This window comes from Schistocerca nitens, chromosome 10 (assembly GCF_023898315.1).
Source record: "Schistocerca nitens isolate TAMUIC-IGC-003100 chromosome 10, iqSchNite1.1, whole genome shotgun sequence".
Taxonomy (NCBI): Eukaryota; Metazoa; Arthropoda; class Insecta; order Orthoptera; family Acrididae; genus Schistocerca; species Schistocerca nitens.
In genome coordinates, this window is record NC_064623.1 from 5,211,856 (window position 1) to 5,239,265 (window position 27,410).

Below are 27,410 nucleotides of genomic sequence, written 5' to 3' on the forward strand. Positions count from 1 at the left end.
TAATGAAATTCATGGTAAACGACCCATCATAGTTTGACAGGATCAGTGATGTACATACCTACAACACTAGAGGGGAAAAATGACTCGTTATCAAAGCTGTCAGTAGCTCAGAAAGGAGTTCGATATGCAGCATCAAAAATTTTTGACCATTTGCCCGATAATATCTGACAGGTAGCAAAGCAAGTTTTTAAGTTAAAATAATTTCTCCAGGGTAAAAGAAATGTTCAAATGGTTTATGGAACATGTAACAAACTAATTACGTCCTCTGCTTCGGTGTAGGGATGTTGGTTATCCCTGAAGCAACTGCTTTTCGGTTATATTGGCTTTTTTTTCCACGCCAATTCAACCGGACGTTCAAAATCGCTCGAAATAAGCTGTTTCTGAAATAAACGATTTTTTTATTCCTATTATTTCCTGTAAAAATGTTAGAAATCGAAATAAGACGGAAATAATGTTGACTCCCACAGTTTCAAGAGACATAAAATGAACATATCAAATTAAATAGGCAAATGAAAGAAACATTACTCCATCTACCGTTCACTGCTGATAAGTGGTTGAAAACTACAACAAAATCATCAGTACTCTCCTATTGATTATAATTTTTTGAAACTCTGCTCGAAAATCATGTTCTAATCGGGTATCATACCACTGTTTGAGCAATACGAATAGTCAGTGCCAAGGGCGAGAACTCAGATTAAAGAACTCTGTGTTTCGTGTTAATTTGTCCGCTTTCAAGGGCTTCAAGGAGATAGAGGCTGTTATGCAGACAGAGCCAGCAAATGAGCTACTGTTTCTATTAAATACTATAAATGGATTTTTGTTAAATTTTTCATTTATTGCTGTTACCATAGTTTGTTTCCTTCCTCTTTCATTATTTCATAGAAATGGCTGACAAACCTTTAATTTTTTAAAGCAAATGAGACTTTGTAGCTCACTGCTTCGTCACTTCGGAAAAATATTTCCAGACTAAGACTGGTGCCACTCAACAATACAACGGGTATAAGAGCGTAGGCTTCCGCGGCTGGTGTCATAGTGATCAAAATTCTTCTGGGTATTATGCCGCGTCATTGCTAAAAAGTAACATCAATAATAAACTAAAACCGACGTTTCGGCCGAATTGCAACGGCCTTCCTCAGGGCACGAGGAAGGTCGTTGCAATTCGGCCGATACGTCGGTTTCAGTTTATTATTGTTGTTAGTTTTTAGCAGTGACGCGGCACAATACCCAGAAGAATTTTAATCACCAGTACAACGGGTGTCCGACGAACTGCCGTATAGACGAGGTGGGGGGGAAAGTCTCCAACAGTGCACGCACGCGCGTACCTTAAGCCGCGACGCACGGCAACGGCTACATTATTGTCTGTGCTATGCAATACCGATCATGTTATGTATTTATTGCCAGTTTCTGTCGCCATTGCTATTGAAATAACACTGGTTGCTTCTCCCATTTTCCATAAGAACGCAATATATCGAACCAATTCAAATTTCGCGAATAAAAATTACTCCTTTTGTCAAAAAGTTTATTAAAACGAAAACTTTTACCACTGCTCCTGTGGCTAATCCATATTGATATTGTTACAAACATGTAGGGAAGGGTGTCGGTTATTGAGAACTAAAACACCGCTGTCGGTTTTAAGCGGTCGGTTTTTCCCACTTCTACTGCGGCGCCGAGTTACGTGGGAACACGGGAAGTCGCCAAGTAGCTTTGTTGACTGTTGAGCACGTGCCTTGCGATGCGGTTTGTCCGACCCCGGAGAGAACTTCAACTGGCAGACGCTTCGAGAAGACGCCGGCTGTCCGGCAAAATCGTATTTACAAACCGTACTAAATGCCTTCCCACGAACGGCGCTGGCCAGGGCACAAACAAACAGTGTGTGACCACCGGGGCAGGGGGGGACAGGGGGGGACAGGGGGGGGGACAGGGGGCACCCATTACATCTACATCTACATCTACATCTACATTTATACTCCGCAAGCCACGTGACGGTGTGTGGCGGAGAGCACTTTACGTCATTACCTCCCTCTTTCCTGTCCCAGTCGCGTATGGTTCGCGGGAGGAACGACTGCCGGAAAGCCTCCGTGCGCGCTCTAATCTCTCTAATTTTACATTCGTGATCTCCTCGGGACGTATAAGTAGGGAGAAGCAATATATTCGATACCTCAACCAGAAACGCACCCTCTCGAAACCTGGACAGCAAGCTACACTGCGATGCAGAGCGCCTCTCTTGCAGAGTCTGCCACTTGAGTTTGCTGAACATCTCCGTAACGCCATCACGCTTACCAAATAACCCTGTGACGAAACGCGCCGCTCTTCTTTGGATCTCCTCTACCTCCTCCGTCAACCCGACCTGGTACGGATCCCACACTGATGAGCAATACTCAAGTATAGGTCGAACGAGTGTTTTGTAAGCCACCTCCTTTGTTGATGGACTACATTTTCTAAGGACTCTCCCCGAGTGGTTCTGCAGCGGGTCCGCCAGCTGCTCGGATAACGGTCTGCAGGGGACCTGTGTTGGGCTTACGAGAACTGCTGCAGTCTATATCTACACCTGTACCCAGCAAGCCACGTTACGGTGTGTGGCGGAGGGTACTTGTGGTAGCACCGTCGTGTCCCCCGTTTCCTTGTTGCATTTGCCAGTGGTGTGTGGGAACAATGACTGTCGGTGAGGGTCCGAATGTGCTCCGATTTCTCTGATTTTCATGTGGTGCTCGTTTTGTGGAACAAATCAGGGAGGAAGAAGTATGTGACCCGATTCTTTGCACAACACAGTCTTTCGGAATTTCCCTCCGTGATGCACAGCGCCCTCTTGTAGCGTAGCCAGACTGATATCGTCAGCATAACTCCAGAAAGGTTCAGCTGTCCTCTCGCTGGCCTGTGTGGGGCGCCAGCTCCACAGTGGCAGGGTCTCGGCAGCAGCAGCAGCAGCTTGTCTCTCACCCGAAGATGACGGCCAGCCGGGCTGTCGAAATATTGCGTCGACTTGAAGATCCGGCTGCAAATCCGAGAAGAGTTTTACAGGCCTCAGTATTAACTACAGTAAGACCAACAAAGTGTACAGTTAGTATGGTGGCCCCGAGATACTAATAAACAAATTATACAAATACTTGATGAACTGCTAAACTTTGAGACATATGAAAACAATCTTAGGAAAGAAACAACAGGGTAAAAGTGACTTGCAGTTCATTTGGGAAACCGAATTCTGTGTTCAGAACTAAACTGCCTCTGTAGCTTAGGCGGAAAGTCTACAGCCAGTGCATACTGCCAGTACTGGCCTACGGACATGAAACACGGAGATTAAATGCAGCAAAAGTCCAAAAATTTAATGTCGCCAACTAGAAATGGAAAGATGTAGGAAGAGCATCTATGGTAGATAACGGTGCTGGTAGAGGGTGAACAGTTTAGCCTCGACTAGCAGGAGCCGTCGCACATGGAGGTGCATCAGTAGATGTAGCTATTTTTTCATTACGCTTAGCAGGGGTCTCATCAATTCTTGGTGCAGTAAACTTTAATTCAATAGCAATTAATATGCGATCAGAAAGTATAACTGTAGACCAAACTCCTCCATTTGTTTGGTCTGTTGCCCTTCTCGTTCTTCTTTCACTTTCAGTTTTAGCAGACAAACTAACTGATCAGAGAAGAATCACGGTATAAGTGTATATTTTTATTTTTTTATAATGATATACACTCATGGAAATTGAAATAAGAACACCGTGAATTCATTGTCCCAGGAAGGGGAAACTTTATTGACACATTCCTGGGGTCAGATACATCACATGATCACACTGACAGAACCACAGGCACATAGACACAGGCAACAGAGCATGCACAATGTCGGCACTAGTACAGTGTATATCCACCTTTCGCAGCAATGCAGGCTGCTATTCTCCCATGGAGACGATCGTAGAGATGCTGGATGTAGTCCTGTGGAACGGCTTGCCATGCCATTTCCACCTGGCGCCTCAGTTGGACCAACGTTCGTGCTGGACGCGCAGACCGCGTGAGACGACGCTTCATCCAGTCCCAAACATGCTCAATGGGGGACAGATCCGGAGATCTTGCTAGCCAGGGTAGTTGACTTACACCTTCTAGAGCACGTTGGGTGGCACGGGATACATGCGGACGTGCATTGTCCTGTTGGAACAGCAAGTTCCCCTGCCGGTCTAGGAACGGTAGAACGATGGGTTCGATGACGGTTTGGATGTACCGTGTACTATTCAGTGTCCCCTCGACGATCACCAGTGGTGTACGGCCAGTGTAGGAGATCGCTCCCCACACCATGATGCCGGGTGTTGGCCCTGTGTGCCTCGGTCGTATGCAGTCCTGATTGTGGCGCTCACCTGCACGGCGCCAAACACGCATACGACCATCATTGGCACCAAGGCAGAAGCGACTCTCATCGCTGAAGACGACACGTCTCCATTCGTCCCTCCATTCACGCCTGTCGCGACACCACTGGAGGCGGGCTGCACGATGTTGGGGCGTGAGCGGAAGACGGCCTAACGGTGTGCGGGACCGTAGCCCAGCTTCATGGAGACGGTTGCGAATGGTCCTCGCCGATACCCCAGGAGCAACAGTGTCCCTAATGTGCTGGGAAGTGGCGGTGCGGTCCCCTACGGCACTGCGTAGGATCCTACGGTCTTGGCGTGCATCCGTGCGTCGCTGCGGTCCGGTCCCAGGTCAACGGGCACGTGCACCTTCCGCCGACCACTGGCGACAACATCGATGTACTGTGGAGACCTCACGCCCCACGTCTTGAGCAATTCGGCGGTACGTCCACCCGGCCTCCCGCATGCCCACTATACGCCCTCGCTCAAAGTCCGTCAACTGCACATACGGTTCACGTCCACGCTGTCGCGGCATGCTACCAGTGTTAAAGACTGCGATGGAGCTCCGTATGCCACGGCAAACTGGCTGACACTGACGGCGGCGGTGCACAAATGCTGCGCAGCTAGCGCCATTCGACGGCCAACACCGCGGTTCCTGGTGTGTCCGCTGTGCCGTGCGTGTGATCATTGCTTGTACAGCCCTCTCGCAGTGTCCGGAGCAAGTATGGTGGGTCTGACACACCGGTGTCAATGTGTTCTTTTTTCCATTTCCAGGAGTGTATTTTATGATTTTGGTTGGGGTGGCTTTAAATATTGTGGGCTAGCATGAGACTTTTAATTAACTTATACCGCGATAACACTCGTACGGACATCGGTTGCCCCGAAGTACGTACGATATAATATTTTTTAAACACTGCGCGCGACTCACCGCCTTCTAATAAATAGTTTGCGTGAGCGCTGCTATTTAGAAAAGAAAATATGCGTATTCTTACCCAAACTGTAATTATTAATATGGGTCTCAGGGGCTACTGGTTATTTATGTACCAAATTACATAACGATTAACTGAGATATTGCGGAATGTAATGATTTTGAATATTTCTTATTCATTATTTGCATGGCAAAACTGGAGAGAATCGCGTCTGCCGTTAGGCGGCCAAAATGAAACATACTGAACTCAATCAGTATTCTAAATATTAATAAACTAAATCTATTTTGACTCTTTTCAACTTTGAAATTAATGAAAGATCAAAACTGAGAAGTCTCTCGCATTTACATTTAATATTATGACATGATATTTTAATTAAATATTACAATCAGCGTAATGGCCGATTAAATCCTGCTAGGGGAGATGAGCTCCCTGTACTGCGAAGTTCTGTAAAAACTTTTTAATTATAATTAATAGTTGCAATCATGAGAGGTGACAACTACGTCAATAATACACACTTTCTAATGACAATTTCTATTATATTTTTCAAAATACAGATAAAACTTACGTCAATTATCAGACAGCACTACAATGGCCGCCTAACGCTAGACGAAACAAAACAGGAGAGCTAGTTCAATCAAAGCATTGTCTCTGATCTTCATGGCCTATGTTACACAGGGATTATACCAAAAAAACTGTGTTTTGTTAATTACATCGATATTTGTGTTTTGATAATAATAACATACATTCTTTACTATTTGTTATACATTGCGCGCCGGCCGCGGTGGCCGAGCGGTTCTAGGCGCTTCAGTCCGGAACCGCGCGACTGCTACGGTCGCAGGTTCGAATCCTGCCTGGGGCATGTATGTGTGTGATGTCCTTAGGTTAGTCAGGTTTAAGTAGTTCTAAGTTCTAGGGGACTGATGACCTCAGCTGTTAAGTCCCATAGTGCTCAGAGCCATTTGAACCATTTGAGCCATACATCGCGCACACGTACACAGTCTTGAAATAATTTATAATTCACACGTGTCATAACAAAAACTTCCTTTTCCTTTCTCAAAATGTCCATTTATGTGACGTACCGTCACAGAAGACAGCAGAAGATATGACGCGATAGTGACTGAAACCTCAGCGGTCTTGTTCACGTCAAGTTGCAGCGGGGAACCACCACTTACAGTATCACGCTGTTACTGTTGTTACGTCAGTGTTCGTGAAAACAGGCAGTTCCACTCGAGGTGACGGGGCCGAGCGTCGCACGCGCTGCCGGTCGCCCACCCACGCACACACTGGCACCCCATCACGTAGCACCACGTTCATCTCGCCCTCTCCAAAAGTCTGCGCGTCGCCCCACTGATGCGTGTAACACACACCTCTCTCCTCACTGCAGAACTACTGACGGCTTCATTTATGTCTTCCAAATCCTTTCTGTTTGTCGCTTAGACAAACAAAAATCATAAAGTTTATGGTAAAACGTATTGTCTTTCTTGCAGTTCAATTCACTCCCTACTGGACAAGCGTCCTGGAATTTTGGAAACTGCGGAATGAGCCGAATATCCTGTGGAACACCTATGAAGAAATGAAACAGGTGAGTTCTGTGTAGCAATAATATATATATATATATATATATATATATATATATATATATATATATATAATATAGCAGTATTTATTAGCTCTATTGAATGAAACTATTAAGCCAGCTCCATCAACAAGTATTGAAGCAGTAGATATAAAATGTAACTGTGGCTGAGCACCAGACTCTTGCTAAAGTGTAGGAATACGCTGTCTGACGACGAGCATTCGCACACCGCTGTGTAATGCGGAGCTGAACACCAGCTGTCAGCAGGGCTGGACCTGCCGGTATGAAAGGACGTGGGGAACACCGCAGAGGAGCAGCGGCAGCAGAAGCGGTCAGCGGTCAGCAGGGCTCACTGGCTGGCCACAGGACTAGTCAATGGGTGTCATCTGAGTAACGAACCCATCAGTGACACGTCAATAGTTCTACAGCTGTCCACATCGGCTCTTAGTGATGCGATTCTGGAGTCTCTCCGCAAAGCAACGACGACACACTCAGGTTCTCTCAGAAAAGGACGTTGGAGCATTGCGGTGGGTGGTTGTAAAAAATCGCCTGAAATCACCGCAGGGAATGGCTCGTGTGTTCCAGATTTCTAGAAGTGGTCTAGCTGGCACAGTCACCATCTGAACCCAACGGAACACCTTTTGGGGTGAATTAGAAAGTCGGCTTCGCTCCACCTCCGGGCATCCAACATCACTCTGTACTCTGGTTCCGGCTCTTGAGGAAGAATGGCCAGTCAGCGTCCCCAGCAGAGGTGAAGCCATCGTAGAGGGCCATGTTAGAGTCCTCTGTCCTCTAATTGGTATCCAGAGACTTTTAATCGCACGGTCTATAGGTATTACTGTCAGTGACGCTGAGCAAAGGCTGAAATCGCTAGACGTGAGCAAGGCTGGAGGACCCGGTGGAATACCTGAGAGGAGGTACTGAACTCCTACAAAAAAGGGAAGCACGAATGGTGACCGGTTTGTCCGACCCCGGAGAGAACTTCAACTGGCAGACGCTTCGAGAAGACGCCAGCTGTCCTGCAAAATCGTATTTACATAGTTTACACATAAAGCGTCGTCCGAAACCGTACTAAATGCCTTCGCCGAAAATTATTTTGAACAATTAGTTCAGGACTCCGTTCGAAGTGTAGATGGTTGCGGAAACACACTTGACCTCTTGGGAACAAGTAATCCCCAGCAAATAGAGAGCATCATGAGGGGTACAACTATTACTGACCACAAGGTCTTGTAACGAAACTGGTTACCACAAGACCTAAATCCACTGACTGTAAACACAAAATTCATCATTCGGCAGAGATGCCTCAGATCACCGTCTATCCTACTTCACAGAGCAGACGAGCCTCCGAACCCGACCTTCTGTGCTGAGCCGTGGACGTCCAAACATTCAGCGCCTGGTGGTAAAGGACGTCCTACCTCTTTCCTTAGAAGCTCACGACAGTAGCACGTGAACACTCGTGAATACTCGTTCACAGGCTCTGCGTAATAATGATACGCACTTCGTGAACGTCGCTTATCTGAATGGATTTTACCATCTGAAGCACATATCTTGGCTGCTCCGGTTACGTGCTTTTGTTAGCGCCACCAGGAGATGCCGACGTCGCGGTGAGCAGTGAGCAGTGGTCATAACGTTTTGGCTGATCATTGCATGTACGCCTGGTGCGTTGTAACGGATAGCGTATATGCAGGTGTGCAGCAGTGAAAGGGACAACGGCCCTGTGTCAGGTACTCCGATCACCCTGGGTGCAGTTTTTAGGAGGTTTTCCACATTTGTTGCAAATGCTGGGATAGTCTCTAATCACCATCTCAGAGTAGGCGATACAGAAACAGTTCATATACTCAACACGTGGAACAAAGTTCACACGATCCACAGACGAACGACGCACGCTTCTTCTGTCGCACAAGTTTTCTGCCGGCTGCGGCGACCGGAAGACCATGAGGGAAGAAAGAAAAAATGCCCAGGTGCGAGCAGGGCTCACGCATTGAGGGTTCAGTGCAAACTTTATTACGTGTATACAGACACTTCACCCATTCCGAGAATGGATACTGATGAACCAACACTGTTCACAGTTCACCGAGCCAACCCACACAGTATTTGTTTCCGCGATATTTACCTCGCCTGTCACCGAGGCGGACACGTCCACAACCAGACTTCAGCCACTGTGCGCAAGTCTGCAGATCTCAGAAAGTATGAGTTTCTGGACCCATGTTTATTGGAATATGTTTCTTTTTTTCACCACCTCTCAAAATATTCGACGCTTCTCTTTTAACATCCAGCACAGTCATCTGGGAAAATCGGATTTTCTGCCGGTAATCCGTCGCAATCTTCGTGCTCCCTGAGGCTGAACCCAGCGGTTTTTTCTGGAGGGAGGCGAGCTGTTTCAGTGTTTCACTACGCTAGCCAGACACTGCTTGTAACTAATTTGTTCTGTTGCGACTCTTTTATTTCACTCTTTTGTTAGCTAGGGGGAAAAGACGGGTGATATGTCTCCCAGTTCGGAATGTGTTTGTACTACATTTGGGCGAACAGCTCCGGTATTCGCCATAACGACCAATAAGGAAAACCTGCAAAACCAGGCCACATCTGCGTGGAACGGGTCCGGAACATACACTCCTGGAAATTGAAATAAGAACACCGTGAATTCATTGTCCCAGGAAGGGGAAACTTTATTGACACATTCCTGGGGTCAGATACATCACATGATCACACTGACAGAACCACAGGCACATAGACACAGGCAACAGAGCATGCACAATGTCGGCACTAGTACAGTGTATATCCACCTTTCGCAGCAATGCAGGCTGCTATTCTCCCATGGAGACGATCGTAGAGATGCTGGATGTAGTCCTGTGGAACGGCTTGCCATGCCATTTCCACCTGGCGCCTCAGTTGGACCAGCGTTCGTGCTGGACGCGCAGACCGCGTGAGACGACGCTTCATCCAGTCCCAAACATGCTCAATGGGGGACAGATCCGGAGATCTTGCTGGCCAGGGTAGTTGACTTACACCTTCTAGAGCACGTTGGGTGGCACGGGATACATGCGGACGTGCATTGTCCTGTTGGAACAGCAAGTTCCCTTGCCGGTCTAGGAACGGTAGAACGATGGGTTCGATGACGGTTTGGATGTACCGTGCACTATTCAGTGTCCCCTCGACGATCACCAGTGGTGTACGGCCAGTGTAGGAGATCGCTCCCCACACCATGATGCCGGGTGTTGGCCCTGTGTGCCTCGGTCGTATGCAGTCCTGATTGTGGCGCTCACCTGCACGGCGCCAAACACGCATACGACCATCATTGGCACCAAGGCAGAAGCGACTCTCATCGCTGAAGACGACACGTCTCCATTCGTCCCTCCATTCACGCCTGTCGCGACACCACTGGAGGCGGGCTGCACGATGTTGGGGCGTGAGCGGAAGACGGCCTAACGGTGTGCGGGACGGTAGCCCAGCTTCATGGAGACGGTTGCGAATGGTCCTCGCCGATACCCCAGGAGCAACAGTGTCCCTAATGTGCTGGGAAGTGGCGGTGCGGTCCCCTACGGCACTGCGTAGGATCCTACGGTCTTGGCGTGCATCCGTGCGTCGCTGCGGTCCGGTCCCAGGTCGAAGGGCACGTGCACCTTCCGCCGACCACTGGCGACAACATCGATGTACTGTGGAGACCTCACGCCCCACGTCTTGAGCAATTCGGCGGTACGTCCACCCGGCCTCCCGCATGCCCAGTATACGCCCTCGCTCAAAGTCCGTCAACTGCACATACGGTTCACGTCCACGCTGTCGCGGCATGCTACCAGTGTTAAAGACTGCGATGGAGCTCCTTATGCCACGGCAAACTGGCTGACACTGACGGCGGCGGTGCACAAATGCTGCGCAGCTAGCGCCATTCGACGGCCAACACCGCGGTTCCTGGTGTGTCCGCTGTGCCGTGCGTGTGATCATTGCTTGTACAGCCCTCTCGCAGTGTCCGGAGCAAGTATGGTGGGTCTGACACACCGGTGTCAATGTGTTCTTTTTTCCATTTCCAGGAGTGTATTTATGCCTGGGGGTAGGGGCCGGCTGTCACGTTATTTTCTGGCAGCCGACATTCAATCTGCTGTTCGTTCTCGAAGTGACGCTCCTCAGATACTTGATTTGCTACCTGGAGTACAACCGCCTGCGTGCCCTGTGCTGGTTCTGCCGGGTCATTTACTCTGCCACCATTTCCAAAGTTATTTGCCACGGGTTTGGGTGTTGCCTCCATTGGATCTTCAGGAGATGGAGAGGCGGGTTTCAGGCGGAGCTAAGCTGATATCCCGTGTTCCGGATGATAAGATTCTGCGTGACCTTTATTTCGATGGATTTTTAATAACGTTGTCCCAGTACCTGGGTGTTTGTGTCAGAATCTTGACATCGTCCTAATTCATCGAATGAATTAGTTCCAATCAATGTTCCGCTATAGTTGACTCGGAAGCCTGTTTGAGCCTGGTGCGCCGTTGGTGCTCCATACAGCTGTTGTCCACGGTCCTACAGTACTCACCACGCAGGCGTAAGTACGGGACCCGCTCCACGCAGAATTCAGCCTCAGGGAGCACCTGATGGAGACTCCGAGCTTCCCGATAGAAATATCGTGAAAGTACGACGCGGATTAACGGCAGAAAACCCGGTTTTCCAAGATGACAACGCCTTGTCTCGGAAGCCTGAAGATGTACCCCGTATATTGTTTGGACGTGTCCGTGACGAGGACTGTCCATCGTGTTGAGGCGTAGCGCCGTATACCGATCCTGCCTCGGAGGCGGTTAAGTGGGAGATGTGTCTCAGAGCTGGATAGTGACAGATGGTGACGTGAGACTGTATCAGCCGATAGAGGACAATATTGGATAGGTGACTGTGATTTAGTTTCGATTGTGCCCACTAGAGTGCACTAAAGTAATAGAATGTTTTTCATAAACTGTTCAGTATTTTCATAAAGCGTTATTATGTCTTTTTGTGTATGTAAAATGTTATAAATGGGTTTTAGTAGCATGAATGATGCGTGAATGTGGTTTAAGGTTAATATGAAGATAATAGTTTAACGAGTTATGTAGTGGGATTTAGTATGTGAACATTTCGAAGAAGTATGGATGTGCACAAAGGGGATTTTTGTAGAATAGATTTGTAAAGTAAGTTTATGGTAAAGGGGAAGTTAATTCAGGTATAAATAACAATAGTAAATAACTTTATGCATAAACAAAACTTCAGCATATTAGATAATTACGTCGGTAAAAAGTGCAGTCGTTAGGTTTACTATTTTGCGATTGGTTATTGATGAAAAGCGTGGACTGACGCGGGAGAATGTTGTTTTGCTATTGGCTGTTGAGCAAACTGACCAATGGTAAAGCAATATTCTTCGCGCGCCTTTCTCTGCTGGTAGAGAAGACTTAGAGTATTCTAGAGAGGAGTCGGAACCTAGCCATGAAACAGTTCGGACGTGTGTAGTAGTAGTTCCAATTGAAATGGTAAGTTGTCGGATCTAGCAGTGTTTCATACATCAAAAGTGCTGTAAAGTGACGGCATCATTATTCCGATGGGTGTGTAGAAATTTCGGAATTTTTAAGTGAATTTTGTGACAAGAAAAGACATAAATTCCGCGTGGTGTATTGAGCAGGTCGGTGGCTAAAAAACTATGACTGCATTAGGTACCGACAGACTTAATATTTGGCGAGCATTCTCAACCAAAAACAATACGTATTTTTGTAGCTATTACGTTTTCGGGAAATGCAACACCATAAACGTGCTAACGTGAGTGAAAGGCATTGTGAGTGACAGTGTTAAGACTAGCACGGGCTTGGCAGTGATACTTGTTCACCTAAAGTTTCAGAATATATTAATTAAGGACATAATTTCCAACCTTTCATTTCGTGTGAAAACTTTCTCCCGGAACGTAGATCAGTGACTTTAATTGCAGCCTGGTTCACGTCGAAGTACAGTAGGTTTTGCTCGGCTTCCCTACTCATGATCTGCTGAGACAATGTTCACAGGTAGGTGCAGGTCCGTCGTAAAGGGACGGAAGGAACCGCGCCGCCGCAGTGTCTACACGGAATGGTGTACCACTTGCAGTCACGTAACACGGCGTGAAAGCACTGGTCGGACTTTAGTGGGTTAAACGACACAGAAAGCTGACAGTGGCTGACAGGTGGGGGGGGGCTGTGTAGTGTGATCCGACCAGTCGAAGGTTCGCCTGTTTTCTTCAGACGATGTGACGTGTCGAGTGCACAGGCGGCTGAGTGAGATGCTTAACCCGCAGTGAGGCCGCAAGCGCCGGCCGTGGTGGCCGAGCGGTTCTAGGCGCTTCAGTCTGGAACCGCGCGACCGCTACGGTCGCAGGTTCGAATCCTGCCTCGGGTATGGATGTGTGTGATGTCCTTAGGTTAGTTAGGTTTTAGTAGTTCTAAATGGCTCTGAGCACTATGCGACTTAACTTCTAAGGTCGTCAGTCGCCTAGAACTTAGAACTAAATAAACCTAACCAACCTAAGGACATCACACACATCCATGCCCGAGGCAGGATTCGAACCTGCGACCGTAGCGGTCGCTCGGTTCCAGACTGTACCGCCCAGAACCGCACGGCCACTCTGGCCGGCTTTAGTAGTTCTAAGTCTAGGGGACTGATGACCTCTGATGTTAAGTCCCATAGTGCTCAGAGCCATTTGAACCATTTTTTTTAGGCCGCAATCGCGTATCACACGTTTGGGGAGGCGGGAAGGGGGGGGGCGGGTAGAGGGTTAGTTCCGCACTACGGTTCGGGGTCAGCTCAGCCAGGTTACTGTCTACAGAGACCAGGGTGTTAGTTTCAACGTCCTCGGTGACAAAGTGTTGCCCTTTCTTCGTAGGCTCACGGTGTATGTGTGTGTGTGTTACGTTCCTGTCTCGATTAACACACGAGTACGCTGTCGCGGTTGCACTGGCCCGCGAAGTTGGCTTCTCTTAACTTCATAGAAAATGACTGGGGCTATAAGGAATGGCGGAAGAAGTGTAGCAGTAATCGTACCCGCAGTTTGGTAGCTCTGCAGGAACCAACCATCAGCCAGTGGCTCCAGCCAGGTGTGGTGTACCTGAACAGGCATTTGGACTCCCTGCCCCGCCGTATACATGCGGTGTTTTGCGGTATTGGCGTGTTATTGCCTTCCACAGCCCACATTACGAAGTCACAGCTTCTGAGGTACCCCTTCTGTTCGAGCCACATTTTATTTCTTTATTTTCCGGTATTAAAATTTTGTTTCGCGTCTGCAGGTATCATGCAGCAGTCAGAACGCAGAATGCACACACTCGGGAGTAACATTTCAGTGCCCACTCCGGCTGAAGGAGCCGGTGGACCGGATGGCGTTGCGGGTGAACGGCGGTGGTGTGAGGCGCAGTGGCTGGACACGACAGCAGCCTTTACGAGAGTAGGGAGAGCACAGTGGTTCTGGAGCGAAGCAAGAAGGGCTTCATAAATATTTGCTAATGTAAATGTCGTGTGACTAGGGCCTCCCGTCAGGTAGACCGTTCGCCAGGTGCAAGTCTTTCGATTTTACGCCACTTCGGCGACTTGCGCGTCGATGGGGATGAAATGATGATGATTAGGGCAAGCCAACACCCAGTCCCTGAGCGGAGAAAAATCTCCGAACCAGCCGGGAATCGCACCCGGGTCCTTAGGGTTGACACACTGTCGCGCTGACCACTCAGCTACCGGGGGCGGACTATTTGCTAATAAAAGTAGATTCCTCCAAGGTATTGGGAGACGGTTACGGATAGTAAGTATTTTATTACAACAGTATTAATACGCCAGAGATCGATCATCTTAATAAATAAATGAATAATGTTGAAGCTAATGAAAATGTACGGACGACTACGAAATACCACGAGTGTGTGTAGGAGGTACAGGCTGCGCTCCACAGTCGCTGCTCCCGATATACATAGCTCTGTCGTAAGACCGTCCTCTCAGCAAATAATTAATTTTCAGTTAAATCACAATCAGCTGGTGTTTAGTAAATAAGTACATCATAATAGTATCCCTTTTGAACGTTATTCCGAATAATATAGCTGCCCACTTCATCACTTAGAATCACAGGAATTAGAATTGCACTATACTGAGAAGCCGACGGCGCTGATACTGCTTTTGCGGAATGACATAAACTTTGAGAGCTTCTCGGCAAAACAGTCAGAAAGAATCCTAGGAGTACAAGACGGCGCTCTAAGATAGTCCAAGGACGGATTGCCTCAGTCTCCGTAAAACACGGATGGAAAAGCACGGCCAGTCATACTTTACATCTCTTACACCATCCTCTACGGACTCAATGGCTAAACTCAGACATTTCTGCGGGTTTGTTACAAGTGCATGTCTCATGAACCATGGACCTTGCCGTTGGTGGGGAGGCTTGCGTGCCTCAGCGATACAGATAGCCGTACCTACGGTGCGTAGGTGCAACCACAACGAAGGGGTTTCTATTGAGAGGCCAGACAAACGTGTGGTTCCTGAAGAGGGGCAGCAGCCTTTTCAGTAGTTGCAGGGGCAACAGTCTGGATGATTGACTGATCTGGCCTTGTAACACTAACCAAAACGGCCTTGCTGTGCTGGTACTGCGAACGGCTGAAAGCAAGGGGAAACTACAGCCGTAACTTTTCCCGAGGGTATGCAGCTTTACTGTATGGTTAAATGATGATGGCGTCCTCTTTTCCGGAGGTAAAATAGTATCCCATTCGGATCTCCGAGCGGGAACTACTCCGGAGGACGTTGTTATCAGGAGAAAGAAAACTGGCGTTCTACGGATCGGAGCGTGAAATGTCAGATCCCTTAATCGGGCAGGTAGGTTAGAAAATTTAAAAAGGGAAATGGATAGGTTAAAGTTAGATATAGTAGGAATTAGTGAAGTTCGGTGGCAGGAGGAACAAGGCTCTTCGTCAGGTGAATACAGGGTTATAAATACAAAACCAAATAGGGGTAATGCAGGAGTAGGTGTAATAATGAATAAAAAAATAGGAGTGCGGGTAAGCTACTACAAACAGCATAGTGAACGCATTATTGTGGCCAAGACAGATACGAAGCCCACGCTTACTACAGTAGTACAAGTTTATATACCAACTAGCTCTGCAGATGATGAAGAAATTGATGAAACGTGTGATGAGATAAAAGAAATTATTCAGGTAGTGAAGGGAGACGAAAATTTAATAGTCATGGGAGACTGGAATTCGAGATTAGGAAAATGGAGAGAAGGAAACATAGTAGGTGAATATGGATTGGGGGTAAGAAATGAAAGGGGAAGCCGTCTGGTAGAATTTTGCACAGGGAATAATTTAATGGAGCTAACACTTGGTTCAAGAATCATAAAGGAAGGTTGTATACATGGAAGAATCCTGGAGATACTAGAAGGTATCAGATAGATTATATAATGGTAAGACAGAGATTTAGGAACCAGGTTTTAAATTGTAAGACACTCCCAGGGACAGATATGGACTCGTTATGAACTGTAGATTACAACTGAAGAAACTCCAAAAAGGTGGGAATTTAAGGAGATGGGACCTGGATAAACTGAAAGAACCAGAGGTTGTACAGAGTTTCAGGGAGAGCATAAGGGTACAATTGACAGGAATGGCGGAAAGAAATACAGTAGAAGAAGAATGGCTAGCTCTGAAGGGTGAAGTAGTGAGGCAGTAGAGGATCAAGTAGGTAACAAGACGAGGGCTAGTAGAAATCCTCGGGTAACAGAAGAAATATTTAATTTAATTGATGAAAGGAGAAAATATAAAAATGCAGTAAATGAAGCAAGCAAAAAGGAATAAAAACGTCTCAATAATGAGATCGACAGGACGTGCAAAATGGCTAAGCAGGGATAAATGTAAGGATGTAGAGGTTTATCTCGCTAGGGGCAAGATAGATACTGCCTACAGGAAAATTAAAGAGACCTTTGGAGAAAAGAGAACCACTTCTAAGCAAAGAAGGGAAAGCAGAAAGGTGGAAGGAGTATATAGAGGGTCTATACAAGGGCGATGTACTTGGGGACGATATTATGGAAATGGAAGAGGATGTAGACGAAGATGAAATGGGACATACGATACTGCGTGAAAGAGTTTGACAGAGCACTAAAAGAACTAAGTCGAAACAAGGCCCCCGGAGTAGACAACATTGTATTAGAACTACTGACGGCCTTGGGAGAGCCAGTCCTGAAAAAACTCTACTATCTGGTGACCAGGATGTATGAGACAGGCGAAATACCATCAGACTTCAAGAATATAATAATTCCAATCCCAAAGAAAGCAGGTGTTGACAGATGTGAATATTACCGAACTATCAGCTTAACAAATCACGGCTGCAAAATACTAACGCCAATTCTTTACAGACGATTGGAAACACTGGTAGTAGCCGACCTCGGGGAAGATCAGTTTGGATACCGTAGAAATATTGGAACACGTGAGGCAATACTGACCCTACGACTTATCTTAGATTAAGTAAAGGCAACCCTACGTTTCTAGCATTTGTAGACTTAGAGAAAGCTTTTGACAATGTTGACTGGAATAGTCTCTTTCTAATTCTGTAGATGGCAGGGGTAAAGTACAGCGAGGGAAAGGTTATTTACAATTTGTACAGAAACCAGATTGCAGTTATATGAGTCGAGGGGCGTGAAAGGGAAGCAGTGGTTGGGAAGGGAGTGAGACAGGGTTGTAGCCTCTCCCCGATGTTATTCAATCTGTATATTGAACAAGCAGTAAAGGGAACAAAAGAAGAATTCGGAGTAGGAATTAAAATCCAGGGAAAAGAAATAAAAACTTTGAGGTTTGCCGATGACATTGTAATTCTGTCAGAAACAGCAAAGGACTTGGAAGAGCGGTTGAACGGAATGGACAGTGTCTTGAAAGGAGGATATAAGATGAACATCAACAAAAGCAAAACGAGGATAATGGAATGTAGTCGAATTAAATCAGGTAATGCTGAGAGAATTAGATTAGGAAATGAGACACTTAAAGTAGTAAATGAGTTTTGCTATTTGGGGAGCAAAATAACTGATGATGGTCGAAGTAGAGAGGATATAAAGTGTAGACTGGAACTGGCAAGGAAAGCGTTTCTGAAGAAGAGAAATTTGTTAACATCGAGTATAGATTTAAGTGTCAGGAAGTCGTTTCTGAAAGTATTTGTATGGAGTGTAGCCATGTATGGAAATGAAACATGGACGATAAATAGTTTGGACAAGAAGAGAATAGAAGCTTTCGAAATGTGGTGCTACAGAAGAATGCTGAAGATTAGATGGGTAGATCATATAACTAATGAGGAGGTATTCAATAGAATTAGGGAGGATAGGAGTTTGTGGCACAACTTGACAAGAAGAAGGCCCCAGTTAATAGGACATGTTCGGAGGCATTGCAGCGTGGAGGGTAAAAATTGTAGAGGGAGACCAAGAGATGAATACACTAAGCAGATTCAGAAGGATGTAGGTTGCAGTAGGTATTGGGATATGAAGAAGCTTGCACAGGATAGAGTAGCATGGAGAGCTGCATCAAACCAGTCTCAGGACTGAAGACCACAACAACAACAATGTTTGTGTATGTGTGTGTGTGTGTGTGGGGGGGGGGGGGGTTCTTGCAAGCTTCATAATGACAGCTTCAGCGTTAATGTAAGGACCTTCGTTGGGCCACAGGCAGGGCAGCAGCGTGTGTCTGTGAGTTCTGTTGCCTCCTTTTGAACGTGGCGTCACAGTAAACGTCTTTCCCACGTGTTGTTTACACTTCTACATCGATATGCACAGCTTTTGAACACGGACACACCTGTATGACACCGTCCCAGATAAGACCCGCGCTCATTACGCGATATCGCTGGGCAGTGCTGGCCGCCATATTGCTTGTTTATCCGGCTGCAACGGCCATTAGGCAGCCATCGCAGATTAACGTGAGAAATGCTTCACTATCTCTAAACTTTTCCCACGTAAACTTCCCGATACCAAAGTGTCAGATTTCTTTTGCTGATACGATAAATTACGCAAAAAGAATATTTCGAAGTAATAAAAGTAAATGTGATTAATTTATGACAGTGAAAGCGTATGAGCTAAGTGACGATAAAGTATAAATATGTCGTTGGCTGAGGCCGTGGTCGGTCGTCTTGTAAATTGTTGCGATGCTAGCACACGGGACCTGCAGTGACGAAGTGACTGTATGTTTCTGCACGGCGCATTAAAGTGAGAACTAAGATTATTAGTGTCTTCATAATTAATCAACCCCTCCACCAACACAACCAAAGCTAAGTATTTCAGATTTATTTTAAACATTCCCGCCTCGAACATGGCCAGGTGGGAGTAAATTCTGTGCTTTTTCATCGCGAATCTCAGCTCTCTGTTCTCATTTTCATAAAAGCATGGTCCCATTATTGGTACTTCCCTTTCTGTCATGATCCATGCGATTTTGTGGCTTTCTGCATCCATTTCTAAGGAAACAGTATTAATAGTCCCACTTCTTCTGTGCATCACCGGAAAGGGACTGTTAGAAAGCGGCTGGCAAAAGGATGCAAAATGTGGTGGCCACGAAGAGACAGAGGAAGAAATGGTGTTGCAGTAATAGTAATCAAAGAACTGGCGAACAAAGTAATGAACGTGGAAAATGTGGCAGAATAATTAAACTTAAGATAATAATGGGAGGAAATATTCTTGATGTAGTCCAGGTCTGTGCTCCTCAAATAGAATGCGAAACATGCGAGAATAAGAGTTTATCACTAAAGTGGAAGATGCTGTGACATCTAACGAGACTGTGTTGTACGTGACTTCAGTGGTAGAGCTGCGGATGATTGAAGAGGATATCAAACGTAGGAAGCCACGGAGAAGATCGCGGAAATGAGGAAGGTGAGGAATTACTATAATGAGGTATAAATGAATAATTAGTAATGGATGGTATAAGAAAAGAGACAGTCACAAGTTAACCAGATACATTTGGAATTTCGAACAGAAATCCACAATAGATATACACTCCTGGAAATTGAAATAAGAACACCGTGAATTCATTGTCCCAGGAAGGGGAAACTTTATTGACACATTCCTGGGGTCAGATACATCACATGATCACACTGACAGAACCACAGGCACATAGACACAGGCAACAGAGCATGCACAATGTCGGCACTAGTACAGTGTATATCCACCTTTCGCAGCAATGCAGGCTGCTATTCTCCCATGGAGACGATCGTAGAGATGCTGGATGTAGTCCTGTGGAACGGCTTGCCATGCCATTTCCACCTGGCGCCTAAGTTGGACCAACGTTCGTGCTGGACGTGCAGACCGCGTGAGACGACGCTTCATCCAGTCCCAAACATGCTCAATGGGGGACAGATCCGGAGATCTTGCTGGCCAGGGTAGTTGACGTACACCTTCTGGAGCACGTTGGGTGGCACGGGATACATGCGGACGTGCATTGTCCTGTTGGAACAGCAAGTTCCCTTGCCGGTCTAGGAATGGTAGAACGATGGGTTCGTTGACGGTTTGGATGTACCGTGCACTATTCAGTGTCCCCTCGACGATCACCAGTGGTGTACGGCCAGTGTAGGAGATCGCTCCCCACACCATGATGCCGGGTGTTGGCCCTGTGTGCCTCGGTCGTATGCAGTCCTGATTGTGGCGCTCACCTGCACGGCGCCAAACACGCATACGACCATCATTGGCACCAAGGCAGAAGCGACTTTCATCGCTGAAGACGACACGTCTCCATTCGTCCCTCCATTCACGCCTGTCGCGACACCACTGGAGGCGGGCTGCACGATGTTGGGGCGTGAGCGGAAGACGGCCTAACGGTGTGCGGGACCGTAACCCAGCTTCATGGAGACGGTTGCGAATGGTCCTCGCCGATACCCCAGGAGCAACAGTGTCCCTAATTTGCTGGGAAGTGGCGGTGCGGTCCCCTACGGCACTGCGTAGGATCCTACGGTCTTGGCGTGCATCCGTGCGTCGCTGCGGTCCGGTCCCAGGTCGACGGGCACGTGCACCTTCCGCCGACCACTGGCGACAACATCGATGTACTGTGGAGACCTCACGCCCCACGTGTTGAGCAATTCGGCGGTACGTCCACCCGGCCTCCTGCATGCCCACTATACGCCCTCGCTCAAAGTCCGTCAACTGCACATACGGTTCACGTCCACGCTGTCGCGGCATGCTACCAGTGTTAAAGACTGCGATGGAGCTCCGTATGCCACGGCAAACTGGCTGACACTGACGGCGGCGGTGCACAAATGCTGCGCAGCTAGCGGCATTCGACGGCCAACACCGCGGTTCCTGGTGTGTCCGCTGTGCCGTGCGTGTGATCATTGCTTGTACAGCCCTCTCGCAGTGTCCGGAGCAAGTATGGTGGGTCTGACACACCGGTGTCAATGTGTTCTTTTTTCCATTTCCAGGAGTGTATAATCAGAAATGAAGGAATCAGAAGATGCCTGACAGGAGTGAAACTGATACATCTACATCTACATCTATACTCCGCGAGCCACCTTACGGTGTGTGGCGGAGGGTACTTATTGTACCACTATCTGATCCCCCCTTCCCTGTTCCATTCACGAATTGTGCGTGGGAAGAACGACTGCTTGTAAGTCTCCGTATTTGCTCTAATTTCTCGGATCTTTTCGTTGTGATCATTACGCGAGATATACGTGCGCGGTAGTAATATGTTGCCCATCTCTTCCCGGAATGTGCTCTCTCGTAATTTCGATAATAAACCTCTCCGTATTGCGTAACGCCTTTCTTGAAGTGTCCGCCACTGGAGCTTGTTCAGCATCTCCGTAACGCTCTCGAGCTGACTAAATGTCCCCATGACGAATCGCGCTGCTTTTCGCTGGATCATGTCTATCTCTTCTATTAATCCAACCTGGTAAGGGTCCCATACTGATGAGCAATACTCAAGAATCGGACGAACAATCGTTTTGTAAGCTACTTCTTTCGTCGATGAGTCACATTTTCTTAGAATTATTCCTATGAATCTCAACCTGGCGCCTGCTTTTCCCACTATTTGTTTTATGTGATCATTCCACTTCAGATCGCTCCGGATAGTAACTCCTAAGTATTTTACTGTCGTTACCGCTTCCAATGATTTACCACCTATGGCATAATCGTACTGGAATGGATTTCTGCCCCTATGTATGCGCATTATATTACATTTATCTACGTTTAGGGAAAGCTGCCAGCTGTCGCACCATTCATTAATCCTCTGCAGGTCTTCCTGGAGTACGTACGAGTCTTCTGATGTTGCTACTTTCTTGTAGACAACCGTGTCATCTGCAAATAGCCTCACGGAGCTACCGATGTTGTCAACTAAGTCATTTATGTATATTGTAAACAATAAAGGTCCTATCACGCTTCCTTGCGGTACTCCCGAAATTACCTCTACATCTGCAGATTTTGAACCGTTAAGAATGACATGTTGTGTTCTTTCTTCTAGGAAATCCTGAATCCAATCACAAACCTGGTCCGATATTCCGTAAGCTCGTATTTTTTTCACTAAACGTAAGTGCGGAACCGTATCAAATGCCTTCCTGAAGTCCAGGAATACGGCATCAATCTGCTCGCCAGTGTCTACGGCACTGTGAATTTCTTGGACAAATAGGGCGAGCTGAGTTTCACATGATCTCTGTTTGCGGAATCCATGTTGGTTATGATGAAGGAGATTTGTATTATCTAAGAACGTCATAATACGAGAACATAAAACATGTTCCATTATTCTACAACAGATTGACGTAAGCGAAATAGGCCTATAATTATTCGCATCTGATTTATGACCCTTCTTGAAAATGGGAACGACCTGCGCTTTCTTCCAGTCGCTAGGTACTTTACGTTCTTCCAGAGATCTACGATAAATTGCTGATAGAAAGGGGGCAAGTTCTTTAGCATAATCACTGTAGAATCTTACGGGTATCTCGTCTGGTCCGGATGCTTTTCCGCTACTAAGTGATAGCAGTTGTTTTTCAATTCCGATATCGTTTATTTCAATATTTTCCATTTTGGCGTCCGTGCGACGGCTGAAGTCAGGGACCGTGTTACGATTTTCCGCAGTGAAACAGTTTCGGAACACTGAATTCAGTATTTCTGCCTTTCTTCGGTCGTCCTCTGTTTCGGTGCCATCGTGGTCAACGAGTGACTGAATAGGGGATTTAGATCCGCTTACCGATTTTACATATGACCAAAACTTTTTAGGGTTCTTGTTTAGATTGTTTGCCAATGTTTTATGTTCGAATTCGTTGAATGCTTCTCTCATTGCTCTCTTTACGCTCTTTTTCGCTTCGTTCAGCTTTTCCTTATCAGCTATGATTCGACTACTCTTAAACCTATGATGAAGCTTTCTTTGTTTCCGTAGTACCTTTCGTACATGATTGTTATACCACGGTGGATCTTTCCCCTCGCTTTGGACCTTAGTCGGTACGAACTTATCTAAGGCGTACTGGACGATGTTTCTGAATTTTTTCCATTTTTGTTCCACATCCTCTTCCTCAGAAATGAACGTTTGATGGTGGTCACTCAGATATTCTGCGATTTGTGCCCTATCACTCTTGTTAAGCAAATATATTTTCCTTCCTTTCTTGGCATTTCTTATTACACTTGTAGTCATTGTTGCAACCACTGACTTATGATCACTGATACCCTCTTCTACATTCACGGAGTCGAAAAGTTCCGGTCTATTTGTTGCTATGAGGTCTAAAACGTTAGCTTCACGAGTTGGTTCTCTGACTATCTGCTCGAAGTAATTCTCGGACAAGGCAGTCAGGATAATGTCACAAGAGTCTCTGTCCCTGGCTCCAGTTCTGATTGTGTGACTATCCCATTCTATACCCGGTAGATTGAAGTCTCCCCCTATTACAATAGTATGATCACGAAACTTCTTCACGACGTTCTGCAGGTTCTCTCTGAGGCGCTCAACTACTACGGTTGCTGATGCAGGTGGTCTATAGAAGCATCCGACTATCATATCTGACCCACCTTTGATACTTAACCCAGATTATTTCACATTCGCATTCGCTAATAACTTCACTGGATATTATTGAATTCTTTACTGCTATAAATACTCCTCCACCATTGGCGTTTATCCTATCCTTGCGGTATATATTCCATTCTGTGTCTAGGATTTCGTTACTGTTCACTTCCGGTTTTAACCAACTTTCCGTTCCTAATACTATATGCGCACTATTTCCTTCAATAAGCGATACTAATTCAGGAACCTTGCCCTGGATACTCCTGCAGTTTACCAATATTACGTTAACTTTAATCTCGATGGAGACCACAGTCTATTTTTAGGGATAATGAAGACATTCAGAAGAGTTACATAGGGACAAAAAGACAGGCAAAAATCAAGTGAAGGAAACGTAGAGAAACCCAAGAGTTATATAGGGACAAGATTAAGAGAAGAGAGAGGATTTAGAGGAATAATGGAAGAAGTAAATCAACAAAATTCAGACACAGAATTACTCCATGGTGGAATGAGAGAATTGCAGAAGCTGTCAAGAAAAAGAATAACACATGCAAAGAATGGTTCAAAATCAGAACGGAGCGTAACAGAGAGGAATGGAAACGACTAAGCAGAGCAGCAAGGAAAATGATAGCATCGGCTAAGTGGATGTCTTGCCAAAACTCACAAAAGAAATAGAAGAGAATTTTAAGGATGTCAAGAATCTCTGCCTCGTGATGACTGGGTGTTGTGTGATGTCCTTAGGTTAGTTAGGTTTAAGTAGTTCTAAGTTGCAGGGGACTGATGACCATAGATGTTAAGTTCCCTAGTGCTCAGAGCCATTTGAACCATTTTTGATGTCAAAAAGATATTGTACCGCCTTTTAGGTAACAGAAGGGAGCAAAAAGAAAATATTTCAGAAGTCATAAACATCGAAGGAAAACCGTGTGGCAGGAGGAAGAATTGTTGGCAGTATGGGAATCATACCTTCAAAAACTGTATGAAGGACAGGAGAAACAAGTGCACATGATGAAATAGAGGGAAACGAAAGAAATAACACCAGCTGCGAATATGAACAGTGATACAATACTGTCAAATGTTTTTTTTTCCAGTCTTTGATCACAATATCATTTACTTTGACGGTGACCGGTTTCCGTCAAATGGTTCAAATGGCTCTGAGCACTATGGGACTTAACTTCTAAGGTCATCAGTCCCCTAGAACTTAGAACTACTTAAACCTAACTAACCTAAGGACATCACACACATCCATGCCCGAGGCAGGATTCGAACCTGCGACCGTAGCGGCCGCGCGGTTCCAGACTGTAGCGCCTTTAACCGCTTGGCCACCACGGCCGGCAGGTTTCCTTCAGTAATGACCATCTTCAGACCTACAATATAAAAATATAAAGACCTAGTGGGCAGTACAGCATTACGTATCACAATATACTGTCATACAACCAGGGAGATGTACAGATAAAATACGGTAAAGCGTACGTGTTCTACACCATGTCCTAATGCGATAAAGCCGTAATGGCGTCGTCAAAACATAGAAATATACTCAGCACAGCATTATCACATAGATCTAAAATAAGGTGTACAATAGGCCACATCGTCCACACAGTCATTTTTCCAACTGGCTACCAGAAATCTGTTTGCCTACATCCTACATAGATGTAGCTACTGTGGGATTAGATGTAGTCATCATTTACGTAAGAAACATAATCTGATAAAAACACATTAGGTAAAATACATGTAGCAGACTGTGAAATATTGATAACTATTATAGAAAACAATTGTGATACAGTAAAAGACGAATACAGTAACCCATATAAAATTATTAAAAGGGAATATATGAAGATAACAGGTCTAACACTTTTATGGTAAATTTACGGTCAAAAATAAATATACCTAATACATTGCCTGTAGCAACCTATAAATTACCTATGAAAGATAAAATGTCTATATGACAACTGAAGAAAAGACAAATCAATTATCAGCGCCCTCCGTTGGGTCGGCCGCCAGGATGTTACGTAGGCGCGCAGCGATCGTAAGAACTTAACCACTAGAGGGCTTTTCATACATCGTGAAATGTCTTCCACAGAAACGTTTATACAACGTATATAAAAGTGTCAGACCTGTTATCTGCAACTGATAATCAGAAGCATGTACAGAAAATGCCTGAATTGCGTTATAATAGACTGCAGAAAATCCGAATGATCTATGGCGGACAGAGGGGTTCGGAATGGAAGTGTGCTCTCACCAGCGCATCTTAATGTAGTCGTGGACAACTTCATAATGAAAGTTCAGCAAGGGTCAAAAGCAGATGATATGAAAATCGTAGCCTGTGCAGATCATGTAATGATTTGTGAAGAAAATGGGCAGAAATTGGAAGAACAAATAAATACCTAACAGAGAGTAATTGAAGAAGCAGGCATCGATATAAGCTTAACAAAAAGTGAAGTAATGAAAATGAAAAGTAAAAATGAAGGATCAATTTACTATGGAAAAATTATTAAAGAAGTAAATGCTTTCAGGTATGTAGGAAGTAAATTATCTAAGAAAGGAAACATCAGGGACGAGACTTATGAGTAAACAGAAAACTCTTCCATATTTTGTTATTGTGTCTCGGACGTAATTAGAAATTGTAAAATACAAGATCACGATTTACAAGTCATATTATTTGTTAATTTTGATCTATGGGTCAGAATGTTGTATTTGGACAAAGAAAGGCCTGAGTGGAATACGGGGAACAGAGATACGCTCTCTACAAGGCATCCTGGGTAATACGAGAAGGGACAGGATAAGGAACGAAACACCCTGCACATGGAGATGGAGCCCCTAAAACGAACTGTGGAGAGTAACAGGTTTAAGTGGTCGGTCACACTGAAGTAACGAAGAGAGCCCTAGAATGGATAGAATCTAGCCGAAGACTAATTGGAAGACTGCGAACAAGATGGAGAGGTGGGAACCGAAGAGGACTGTAATGGCGGCAGATGATAAGTGCTAGATCGTGGGAGAAAAGAGAAGCATGGAAGAGGCCCTGTGAACGACCTGCATAAGCAGAAACGTCTTGAGGGAGAGGAAATCTGTAAATTTATCTTATGTAAACAAATAAGTATCTGATACTTCCGTACCATTGTCTATTATTAATAACGCTTGTATCGACGAAAAGTAATTTTAAAGGAAACTGGAAGCCTTATAACAGCATCCATGAGGGCAAATATTCACTCAGACGCATCCCGCATTCTCTCAAAGACAGGCTTTAGAACGAAAAATGCGCATGTACCAGGAACATCATCACTAATTCTCTGTGTCACGAAAATGTGAGATTTTGGGTCCGCCTTGATGCAAAACACTTTCTTTTATTTATTTATTCCCAAACTTGTTTCAGCGACAATACGCCGTCATCAGTGGATTCTTTAATTTTGAAACAAGCAAAAATAGCACACTTATAAACACTGTAAAACATTAGTACACGTGTACGGTTTGATTCCAAATTATTGTGTTTCTGTGAGTAGTTTCTAGTTTCTACAATAGCGTTTGTCTGGCAGGTACATTTCGTGGTAAAAAATACATAAGATTAGAACATACTGATTGAATAGCAGGAGTAGCACTGAAAAGGTAGCAAAGAGTGCCCCAACAGTCAAGGAAGAGTATAAATACAAATCCAGGAGATATTATTCAGTAAGTTAAG

The 27,410-nt window shown here is 45.7% G+C and overlaps 1 protein-coding gene across 1 annotated transcript in view; it reads left to right on the forward strand.

The window, feature by feature from the left end:
• Positions 1-27,410, forward strand: part of LOC126210281 (luciferin sulfotransferase-like) — an 87,804-nt gene that overhangs the window by 51,942 nt on the left and 8,452 nt on the right. The window contains exon 6 of the mRNA XM_049939478.1: positions 6,742-6,836. Coding sequence (XP_049795435.1) covers positions 6,742-6,836 — 95 coding nt within the window. The remainder of the gene's footprint in view (positions 1-6,741; positions 6,837-27,410) is intronic.